At 26.3% G+C, this 12,772-nt stretch overlaps 1 protein-coding gene across 7 annotated transcripts in view; it reads right to left on the minus strand.

Moving 5' to 3' along the window:
* The window catches only part of LOC136981130 (katanin-interacting protein-like), a 96,690-nt gene that overhangs the window by 56,102 nt on the left and 27,816 nt on the right, over positions 1-12,772 (minus strand). For 3 of the 7 annotated variants that reach the window (XM_067277403.1, XM_067277402.1, XM_067277407.1), the window contains 6 exons: positions 9,430-9,482; positions 6,212-6,253; positions 5,640-5,853; positions 5,301-5,565; positions 4,142-4,328; positions 1,914-2,144 (listed from right to left, as the gene is read on the minus strand). In XM_067277403.1, the coding sequence (XP_067133504.1) occupies positions 1,914-2,144; positions 4,142-4,328; positions 5,301-5,565; positions 5,640-5,853; positions 6,212-6,253; positions 9,430-9,482 (992 nt within the window). The remainder of the gene's footprint in view (positions 1-1,913; positions 2,145-4,141; positions 4,329-5,300; positions 5,566-5,639; positions 5,854-6,211; positions 6,254-9,429; positions 9,483-12,772) is intronic. The other 4 variants (XM_067277404.1, XM_067277406.1, XM_067277405.1 and 1 more) reach the window with 4 other exon arrangements.

Consider the following 12,772-nt stretch of genomic DNA (forward strand, 5'->3'; position numbering starts at 1 on the left):
AGTGTATCAGTGTGCGTGTTTGTATTCAGAAATTTCCTCACAATATAACATGTATTCAATATAGTGGCCCTCTGTAGTGTTATGTATGTATTTCTATTTAATTGTAATGTGCCCAAGCTTTTGTGTAGTGTGCATGGTATCACACCTGTAGAGGAGAGAACGATAGGTACAATAAGCACCCTATCCATCCTCCACAGATGCCTTATTTCCTGGGCGAGTTCTGTGTACTTACTAATTTTTTCAGTGAATGTGCTTTTGTACATTGTGAGTGTTTGGAATGGATATGTCTATAATGTATGTGATTTTATTGTGTTTGTCAATGAGTGTGATGTCTGATCTGTTGTGGTAAATTGTTTTATCTGTGATTATGGCTCTGTCATAGTACATTTTGTGCATGTTGTTTTCCAATACTGTCTGTGGAATGTATTTGTAATATGGTTCATGGATGTCTACTAATTTGTGTTTCTTTGCAAGCTCTTGGTGTATTATATTTGCTACTTGATTATGTCTGTGTAAATAATCTGTCTGTGCCAAGATGCTTGCAATCAGAAGTGATGTGTTGTATAGTTTCTGGCATGATATGACATTTTCTGCATGTGTCATTTGTGAGTGTTGTATCTTTGAGTATGTGTTTTCTGTAGTTTTTAGTATTTATGACCTGATCCTGTATGAGAATCATGAATCCTTCCTGTATCCCCAAAGAGGCATCCCCGAGCTAACCAGATGTTTGACGCAGTTTTGTCAATAAAATTCTGGGCCAGGTCATAAGGATGCCTGCCATGGAGTGCCTTTTCAGCCCACAATTGCTTAACAGTGTCTATGCTTTTTATATGTTGTGTCATGTCCCTATGTTGTGAGTGTAAATTTAATGGTGTGTTATTCGAGTTAGCTAGAGTTACTGCTTTATGTAACTGTGTTATTATTATTATTGTTATTATTATTAATGAATAGACATCAACACTTGTGAGCAAATTTATTTTAAATTTAATTTCTTAGAATACATAAAAAATGTCTGGCTTATAAGAAAGAATAAACAAACATCATCTTATTTCATCAGTGCTGCAGCTGAGAATGAAATACAAGCATAAGAAACACAGTAACTGTGATAAAAGTATATAAATAAAACTTAAAGTTAATAGAATATGTAAAAGTTCATGTCACACCTTTCACCTTGTGACGGCACACCAGTTGCGAAACACTGCTATAAGCCATCGAAAGTACTAGCAAGTACATCTTAATTAAGCTAATAAATCGAGACTGTAATGCTGCTACACTGTTGTGTTAATTATTTTATTTGATTGTTTGCATGAAGTGTCTTTTTATGATTATAACTCAGACATTTTTTTTTATATGAGTGAATGTAAATATATAAAAATATGGAATTTTGATTAAAAAAAAAAGCTTAATTTTCATTTACTTTATTGCTTGTTGAATATTATACACTGTAATTATTTACGCATAACACAGTAAACTCCATTAACTGGAATTTCACATAACCGACAAATTTTTCCAAAAATTGTTCAATAATTTAAAATTTTTTTGCAGCAGAAAAATTATAATTAACAAGTGTTTTCAATATTCATAAATCTTTGTGATACCATGCATTATACTACTTCAGGTGGTAAGTTACTAAAAACTGTACATTTCTGTATACTATACTGTCGTGAAACTTTTTGATTCCCTGTAACAATAAATTTGGCAGTATAACATAGAACTGAGCACAATAAATTACTGTACTGTATATCCAACTTTTGTTTTCCAAGTTGTTGGAGAAAACATCCTGCTAACTCAGACTTTCACAAACTTGAGCAACCTTTATCCTACATTAGTCTGAATTAGCAGGAGTTTACTACAATTCAAATTTTATAAATTATAAAATACAAGTGATTTATAACAACTGATTTTATTCAAACCTTTGTTCTTCCATTCAAAATATTAGATAATTCTCCTGCTACATCATTCACTCTTGAACCTGCTACACTTGCTTCAAGTCTATCACCTAATGGATTCAAAAATTCAACCTCTGTTAAACCAATTCTCTTCGGATGGCCATAATTGCTTAACAATTCAAATGTTATGGAAATTGCTGTTGATGATTGTGACAAATTATGAAAACTTGAATTATCTGTTCGAATGTTTAAATCCTATTAAAAAATATACAATAAAATTAGAAAAAATTATATAATAAAAAATTAAATAGAAAATATTTATTCCTAAAGTTTGTTAATGTTGTTTATTTATTTATGTAAATATTAAATAATATGTAATAATATCTAAATAATACTACCTATATAGAGAGTGTAATGAAACTCCATGACAATATTTTAGAGCTAGCTGGATTCTAGGGTTAAAAAGCAAGCTTAAAATTCTCTGTTTTTCAAATTTTACATCATTTTTGAGATATGGTTTGCCAAAAAAAATCGATTGTGTCTGCATCTGCAGAGGACATTTTAGGCAGTTCTTGGAAATTATTCTATTTAATTGTAAAAAAGGGCTGGTGGAAATTACAATTTAATAAAGTAAAAATTGCATTACAAATACTAGTCATATCTTGCTTGCTCGCCATATCCAATCACCTGGAACAACCATTCTTCACTGCAGAGATGATCTTTCTTTGTAGGCTACAACTCTGCACAAATATGTAAAACAGTCTAAAATGTCCACAGGTGACAATCCCAACACAACTAAAAATGTAACATTTTTTTGTAAAAAAGGGTTGGTGGAAATCACAATTTAATAAAGTAAAAGTGATTGTCACCTGTGGACATTTTAGACTGTTTTACATATTTGTGCAGAGTTGTAGCCTACAAAGAAAGGTCATCTCTGCAGTGAAGAATGGTTGTTCCAGGTGATTGGATATGGCGAGCAAGATATGACTAGTATTTGTAATGCAATTTTTTACTTTATTAAATTATTCTATTTAATTTTACATTTTAAAAAAAAACGTTATTCAAAGAAAATTTACATTGAAAAACTCATGTTTTCCAATTATTTTATTTTTTACTGTAAAGCAGATAAATATTGCAAAATCTATGGATATGGATTTCTTTACATTTAATACAGTACAAAAGACTTATTTGGGCAATATTTAATTACCTTAATCTATTGACAGGTGCATAAAAAAATACATTACTTTAAAAAGTTCACAACTCTAGAGTTAGAAAGATACTTTTGAAATATGGGAAAATTTGAAAAGTTTTTTTTTTTTGACAGACCAGTACCTTCATTAATTAATTAATTAAAGAATAAGGCTGATAAAAGGCAGGAGGAGAGATGTTCTGGTTGCAGTTGGAGTGTTGGTGAGAGGTGAAAAATAACAAATAAAGGTACTGACAGCAAGGACTGTGGATGATATGTATAGTTAAGAAAAAGAACACAAGTACTGCAATAATTGATATAATAATTAAGTTAATTATATGAAGAATTTAAAGAATAATGTTTTTTTAAAAAATAAGAAAATATTGAAAATATTGAAAAACTGTGAGAGGTAAACATTTTAAAAATTTTTAGTAATTGTAAATTGTAAATTTAATTGTATTCATTATATATTTACTAGAGTATTGAAAAAGTGTTTGTGCCTTGTTTTGCTTGTATGAAAGAAAGCCCATTGGGAGGAAAATATTGTAATTTCCAAAATGCATCTAGGTAGTATTTTTAGAATCTGTGGATGTGATAATTCCTAAAAAATAAGTGTCTGGCAGGTTACATATTGAAAATTAACATCCTAATTCAATATTTGCTAAAGAAAGTTTTTTGTAAAATTAGATAATCTAAATAGATCATTTTTTTACTGTATGACTACTATAATAATAAATAATTTAATATTGTGTTCAAAAAACTCTTGTTTGAACTCTTGAATCTTAAAAAGACAAAACAACAACAATGATAGCCAAAAGTAATTATTAACAAGTTGGATGAATTTTAATTAATAAAAAGTAATCAGATTGTTAGTTAAATAAACATTAAAATTATAATAAAAGAGAAATAATTAATACTAATGATATAAAAATATTTAAAATATTTTCTTAAATAATACCAAACATAGATAACTATATTTACTCATTATGTAAGTTTTGTAAATGTCTGTAATATAAATTAATACAAAACATTTTATCAAACAGTAAAAAGTCAACATAGTTACCTGCTTTTTAAAATTAGCAGATTGAAAAGGACGCCTTTCTCTTACTCCTGCCATGGAAGACTGAGTTGATATGTCATTTTGATGATTAGAATCTTGTTGAAGTTCTTTCAAAGAAGAATCATGTGGTGCATCATCAGCAGCAGAGTTTTCAATTATGCCCAATACCTTAAGAAGAGTATTTTGTTTCCTAGAATTACAGTTGTCTTTAATTTTGTAAACTGTTAATTATTAATTTGTTTATATTGAAAAATATCCAAAAAATTGGCAATAAATTAGACAATTATGCCTAAGCAAACAATAAACAAAATGAACAATAAAAAAATTATTGTAAACATTTCCAGGCAATAAAAATATTCCGAATGTAGTCAAATATTTCAATAAAAAGCTCAAGTTTATGCAAAATATGTAGTCTCCATAAATATAGCAGAAGCATGATATTGTTTTTTTTATAGTCTAACCATCAAGGACAGTTTGTTACTGTTTTACTGTATGTCATAAATAGTGATAATACCATAAAGCTGATTTTATGAAAAAAAGAATTATTTAGTAGATCAATCACAGACTGATGTGTCTAGAATTGTATGTGCCACAAAGCATCATATCCAAACTTGGATTAGATTTCAAACAACAGGAAATGTTGAATGTCAACTACAAAGTGGCTTGCTTGTTACCACCCTTCAACAGAACAACTATTTAACATTAACAGCACAGTGACAGTGTATACAAGAATGAATTGGAGGCAACTCTTTACTATGACTAGAGTTAAAGTTTCACAACAAATTGCTTAAGGAGACTTTTTCAAGAATTTTAATTTCTTGAAAAATATTCAGACGTAATTTTATATATATATATTAATTATGTATATCTATCAATACATGCAAATGTATGAATGTCAGATAAATGAAATATTTATAATAGTTATTGTAAAATAATTATTTATATTTAAGTAAAGAATATGAAATGTTCTAAGTATAGGATAATTATTCACTGTACATATTGTACATAATGAATATAAATAAAAACTCAAAATAAGTGATTCATAAATTTTGAATGTGTTCAATCCTGAAAACGTTCCCTGCAGCAAACAGTATGGATTATTTTCCTAATCTATTTTGATTGAAACAAAAATTCAGATACAAAATCATAATTTATTTCTTACCTTGGATCCATTGTAATGATATGATTAACAATTTTTTTAATTAAATCTTCATTTAGCATTTGATGTTCAGTATTCTCATATTCTTCCTTTTCATCAACAACATATAATTCATTAGAACTTCTTCTACGTTCAAAATTACAAGCCTCTTGATTTTTAAAAATTTCATTTTCAAATTTCAAGTCTAATTCAGCACTAGTTATTTCTGCACATGCATTATCTACCATCCAAGCTCTTTTGCATTGTGATAATTTTGAGGGAACTTCACCTAAATTCACAAATGTAATTTTTTAAGTCAATGTTTAAACAGTGGAAAAAACATTAATTCATAAAATAACGTACATGAATCTGAACTAAATGAATTATAATTTGGAGTCTCCAAATCTCTATTAAATAATTTATCAGTATTGCAATCTGAAGAAAATTGTGATATGTCGAACATTAAAGGCAAAATGTTTTCATGTTCGCTTTCTGAAATTGACTGTACTGAAGATATCTGGGCACAAATGGGGTCATTATCTTTGGCATTACTTTTACAAGAGTCACAATCTTCATTCTAAAAATGAATTATAAGTAAACTTAAACATTTTTTAAATATAATATAAACTTGTTGATTTAACAGGATCCAACTAATGAAATAAATAAATAATTAATAATGTAATATATATAAATTAAAAATAAGTAATTTTCAAAAAATATATATATCTTCACAATTTACATAACAGAATGGCTTATAAAATGTAATTCAAAAATAAAATTAATTGCATAAAATAAACATAATTTGCATATCATAAGTAAATCATTATATACATAATATTTTATAATTTAAGTATTAGAAAATTTAAACTAATTCTCTTTCATAACATATAAAAAACCCTTATATAAAATGTTAACTTAATGTCTTCAATTCTTACCATTTTATGCTTTCCATAAATATTATTTGATTGCTTTTTAACCTATAACAATGATAAGATTCCTAATCAAGTCTCTCTAATGTTTAAAATATAGGTTTAAATTGTTATAAAATAATTTTACTAGGTTCAAATAATCAAAGTTACCTTTCAAAAAGTTTTGAACATTTTTTTTAATCAAAACATAGAGAATATTAAAAAATGGTATAAAATGTGTAAAAAATGTTATAAGAATTTCACAATACATGAAATAATTTGAATTTTAAAAATACTGATATAAATTGTGAAATACAGTAAAACCTTGTTTAGTGCTTCCTCAATTAATTCTGATTCAATATAATGCAATCTGCTCAAAGCCTTAAAAAAAACAAGCTTAAAACTTACACTGATTCAAATTCTTGTGGCATTTCATTGACTTGTAAATAATAAGATTTATTTCCAAACACAAACCAATCAGCAAAAAGTGGCAATTCATCGTAACACTGTACTTCTCTTAAATCTATGTTTGTTTTGTGCAATTTTGAAAAAATATAACATCATGGATGCCATAGGAAATATCGCCTTCGCTTGGCAAGAATTAACTGATAAATGCATGAACGAAGTGTGGAAGAAGTTATGGCTGAAGGTATCCAAGAATTCCTAACGAGAAAAGCCTATCACTGTATTTATATGCTAAATAACACACAAACACATGCATGCAGAAATGTAAAGTTTATTTTTTGTGATGAAGGCCCTGACTCTTATGAAATTAGGTTGGGTTGATCAAACTCAACCTAATTGATACAGCAGGACTAGGAGATGTAGATGAGCAGGATATTGAGGAGTTACTGCAGGTTTCTGGTGAGAGCCTTACCAACGACGACCTTCAAGAACTGAAAGAACAAGGAATTCATGTAGAACTGGAAAATAGTGATTCTGAATACAAAGAACTTGCTACAGATTTCCTTAGTAAAAGTTTGATAATGATAACTGAAATCGATGATCAGTCAGGAATGACCCAAATTTTGAAAGGAGTGAAAAAGCAAAACAAGGCATTTTGGATGCAATCTTCTGCTACCAACATTTACTCAAGGAAACAAATAAGCAACAAATGAAACTACACAACTTTATTGCAAAAATCAAGAATTTCATAAAAGTCAGGACCTTCATCACAAAAAATGAACTTTACATTTCTGCATGCATATGTTTGTGTTATTTAGCGTATATTATTATGCAAATTAATATAAAAATAACTTAATATTAAAGTAAAATCTGTTTATTTTTGGTCAAATGTTCTCCTTTCCCTATTTACTCTGTGTTAAAATGGCCTCATTTAACACTGTTTCATTTAGCACTCTGTCGTCTACAGTAGGAATGCATCCTAAGCATTAAACAAGGTCTTACTGTAATTTCTTTATATTAATATTTTTAACATTGAAACTTTCATAGCTAAATTAATTTAATAAATAATTTTAAGATTAAAAAAAAAAATTTAATCATTCTAAGTATATTTGCAAGTTACAAGATCATCCTTCAAAAACTACACATTATTAAATAAGGATAAACATAATCAACTAACATAGAGCACATTTAATACTTTAAAAAAAATTATTATTGATTAAACTAATAAATAAGCAAATAAATTTGTATTTTATAAAATTTATTACAAAATATATATTTGTTCCTTTTATATTGAGAGAAATTTTAGAAATTAATGTATGATGTATTATTAGACATATGTATTTATTATTTAAATATAAATGCATTTGTAATTGTACATTTATATTTAAATAAATGCACAATTACAAATATACATAATCAGAATTCATTTATATTTAGGTAATAAATATATATTTCCAATGTATATTATAATCAATTAATATAAAATATAGAGTTAAACAAATATTTGGTAGTTTGCATTAGAATAATAAAAGTCAACTTGTACTAAATATGATATAATAAAATCAAAATTTATCAACTTTCTGTATTTAAAAATTATGTTTTCATTCTTATCTTGTTTCATGCTATAATCAATGATGTGAAAATAAGATATATCCCAAAATATGTTGTAAAGATAATTGTTTAAAATAAAATTTGATGGTTACTTGACTTCTAAAGCATAGAACAAAGTTATCAGGCTAGTCACTATTGAATTTGGTAATCTAAATTTAGCATAGTATTCTCCATATCTGAAATTCTAAAAGTCATTATACCCTAAAAAATTTTTAGAAAGCCTTATTTAGACTAATCTAGTCCAAAAAACTGTCTCTAAGTTAATTATTATTATTATTTTTAACTTTAGAAGTTCAAGTGTAATTCTTAGGTCAGGAATATTATTTTTACAAAACTAATAAAATTTAAGTAATCTTATCATACAAGAAAACAAGCTGATCAAATTTTAAAACCAACTTAATTTTTTAATCAAAATTTTACAGAACCTTTATTGTCAATAAATATTTTAAAAATCTGCATATTAAATTTACACATGTTATATAATCCCAATCTTAATCAAAATAATTGGTACCTAAATTAAGCATTATTTTAATGTCAAGATAAAATGTTTCATAGTTATTTTAGTAAAGAAGAAAGTATTATTATATATATATATTGTTAATCTTGAATATATATATATATATATATATATATTTCTAATATTACCAAATACAAATCTTATTGATCTTGACTATATATATATATAGTCAAGATCAATAAGATTTGTATTTGGTAATATTAAAACAATTCATTAAAACAGTTAATTCAATTAACAATAAGCCCTTAATCCCCTTTTTAAGAATATTTAATACAAATATACTTTATTAGGGGCTGAAATGCATTTTAGAGATATATAAGGCATTAATAGTTTAATAGGCATTTTAGAGATATATAAGGCATTAATAGTAGGCATGTGTGTGATAACTCTTTCATTGTAATTATTACACATATGTAAAATTTTTAAGTATATTTATATTAAATATATTAGTTAATTCAATCATCATCATTTTTAAAGTTAAGTATTAATTATTCAACTTTGATATTAGTATTGAAATTGTAGAGTTATTAAATTATAAGAGTTATAAATTCCATCTATATTATTAGTTAAAAATATCATGACTTAAATTCATATTTAATGTACTGTACAGTACAATATTCAAATATATGAAATCTTTGTTAATTCAGCATTATTCGGTCTAATTCTTCATATTAATATTAAAATCAGTAAAAATTGATCACATACAACATACCTCGGCATCTGTTATATCTGAAAACATATCAGATGTAGTTGATAAGTCATATTCTAAGAAAAACAGATTATTTTTATACTAAAATCTAATTTCATACATTATATATATAAATTAATATGAAAAAATTGAATTCAATTATAAAATTTAAAAGAAAGTATTTCAATTAATTACTGTTTTATAAAAAAAATTTAATATTTTTGGTTATAATTACCAATTTTTTTATATTTATTTGGATTTGTTTTTTCAATAAAATAACAAATGCTGGAAAAAATCAAATCTAAAGCTTTTTCAAAAATACAAAATGATATAAAATTTAAAAGATGTGTATATAAAAAAATAATTTCTAGAGCTAAAACAAAAATCTATAAATAAATCTTGCCTTGCAGAATATTACATTAAAATGGAAAATTATCATAAAATTATAAGAACTACTGGCAATGAAAAGAATTTGAAAGTATAAGTCTAAGCAGATATTTTTTAAATCTAACCTGAAATAACTGTTATTTTTTTTAATATTTATACAGAGTTGAGATGATTAATGTCATACTATCTGAAACATTATGCAAATAATACTTTAATGAATGTTAGATTTTTCTTTGGGATTATACAATCATCTTTCAATGAGTAATTTATATGATTACAAGGATAAAGACCATTGAAATTTGATTAGGTCTTAACTACTGTTCCCACATACTCTCTCAGAATAAGAAAGAGAAACTTTTAATTTTGTATAACAATTAATTCTGATGTTAATATATATGTTAACTTATAATCTATAAACTAAACACTGTGAACAAAAGAATATTTAGTTTATGCATTATCCTTTCCACTGTCTTATAATATATTACATATCTTCCATAGCATATATAAATAATAATTTATAACAATATTCTGTAAGCATTCATTATATTTATTTATCATTAAATTCATCTTTATATTTTACTGAGTTTATATGATTCTTTATTTTTACAAATCTGAAATAATACTGTTTTTATAAAATGTTCAGTTATTGAAATTATAAATGTATTCTGTTTATTTTATAATCTTATATGAAAGATTTAAAATATCAAGCTATTTGCATATCAATGGGCATCACATTGAAAATATAATGGAGTTATATGATAAATTTATAAAATAATATGATCTAGTTCTTACTGATACAATCACTTTCAAAAGTGAGAAAGTAGGAATGAGGTCTGTTTTTTCATAATTTGCTTGATAATTATGAAAAAAGTTTTTTATAATTAGACAATTTGTTTTTATTTTTACATTGCAATGCATATAAAAATTCAATACAGTAGAAGAAAAAATAAAATAATTCCAATATTTCCAAATAACAAATGCAACAATTGCACAATCTTAAACTTGAACTTTAATTTTATACATATATACTTTGAGGTTTATAGGTATAAACTTTGAGATTTTTAAAAAACTCATCTTAAAATACACTAAAAATTCAATTAAAAGACTACAAATTTATCTTCTGTCATTATATAAAATAGTTAAACTTACTGAAATTTTTTCATAGACCACTACAAACAATATATCTATAATCTGGTAATACATTAGTGATATCCAGTATGTATCTTACCTGGTATTTTAAGATTTTAAAAATTTTGTCATATCTTAAAGCGAAGTTTAATAATAAATTATGTATATCATATATTATTTTTATTATACCATGTATCTAACCCATTTATCCGTATTCCATGAAAATTTGTAATAAATCTAAAAAAACATTTCAACTGTAAATTACATTCTTAATTATATTCCAAATTACAAATGATCTTAATCAACTTTGTAGTTTACTGCATCTAAGTAACTTTTACTAATTTACATAATACAATGAGGATACCAGGAACGATTTGCTATTTGGAAACATAGGAATTACCTTATCCTTTTCTTCTACTGTACTGGCTCAATCAAATCCATATAAGCAGATTAAGAAGTCAGTATTTTTACAGCATAATTTACTTCAAAAATTACAAACTTTCAAATAAAATACTTTTTCTATATAGTTAAAAACTCATGGCATTTTTTCATTTCAGACAGACTTTCTTTGGAATACAGAACAATGGATACATATTCTAGAAATGTCTCATGCAAATTGGAATGATTAATTGCTGTAGTTTGTATGTAGTTTTCTTAATATTTTATAGAATTTGTATAAACAATAAAACCCAGATAAAAATTACTAATAAATATTTGTAATTAAAAGAAACACTCAAAGACACGTCTTTTCCACACCACATGAATGCAAGATCACATGGTAGAGTCAATCTTTTGTAGATTCTTCTCCACCTAAATACATAAAATTTCTAAAAGACTTTCTGGCATTGGTGTTGTTTAAAAACTATGTTTTCTATAAGCAATAAAACCAGAGCAAAAATAAACAAATAAACAAAGCTTACTGGAATTATTTCTATCCGATAAAATAACAACCTTTTTTTACCTTCCAGCACTATTTTAATTACGTAAAAACATTTTCAACTGCTTTAAGCAGCCATCTCCAGTTAACCAATAAAAAGAACATAGAATTATAAAATTATGAAAAAAGCACGTAGAGTTTTAAAATTTACGAAAATTTAAACGAAATTCTATTGCGCTCACGCAAATTGTCGGTAACGCGCTTGCACGTTAATCCAAACGTAGTAACGTAGGCATCGTAAAATATTACATTAAATAATTTACATTAAATATACCGATAAAAATATGGCATTTTTAATAATGATCTGTCTCTTTAACAAATTCTCTGTTAGTTTAGGTTATCAAAGAAAGATTTCCAAACTGACGCCAACGTGTCCGCATCTCTATGGTTGATGCAGTTTGTGGTTAAATGAGCTCTGTGTATTTGCATTTTCTCAATGTGTTTAACAGCTTGTCTTGATCTTGCGGCCCTCACGATCGAGGCTTTATCCCAAAATACCGTTATTCCTTGCTCTTTCGCAAATGCTGCCAGTACCGTAGAATCAACATTCTTGTTCACTGACTGCTTATGCTCATATACTCTGTTTTAGGCTCCTCATCGTAGCGCCGACATACACCAGATCAGTGTTAAATCGATTATCTCTAATTGGGATGGAATATACTCCTGTTCTGTCGTTGTGCTTTTCTTTTCTCTTATCGTTTCTCAAAATACTATACACCGTTGGGTTACGCCTGTATAGTATCTTGAGAAACGATAAGAGAAAAGAAAAGCACAACGACAGAACAGGAGTATATTCCATCCCAATTAGAGATAATCGATTTAACACTGATCTGGTGTATGTCGGCGCTACGATGAGGAGCCTAAAACAGAGTATATGAGCATAAGCAGTCAGTGAACAAGAATGTTGATTCTACG

Source organism: Centruroides vittatus, unplaced genomic scaffold (assembly GCF_030686945.1).
Source record: "Centruroides vittatus isolate TY-2023 unplaced genomic scaffold, ASM3068694v2 contig_744, whole genome shotgun sequence".
Lineage (NCBI taxonomy): Eukaryota > Metazoa > Arthropoda > Arachnida > Scorpiones > Buthidae > Centruroides > Centruroides vittatus.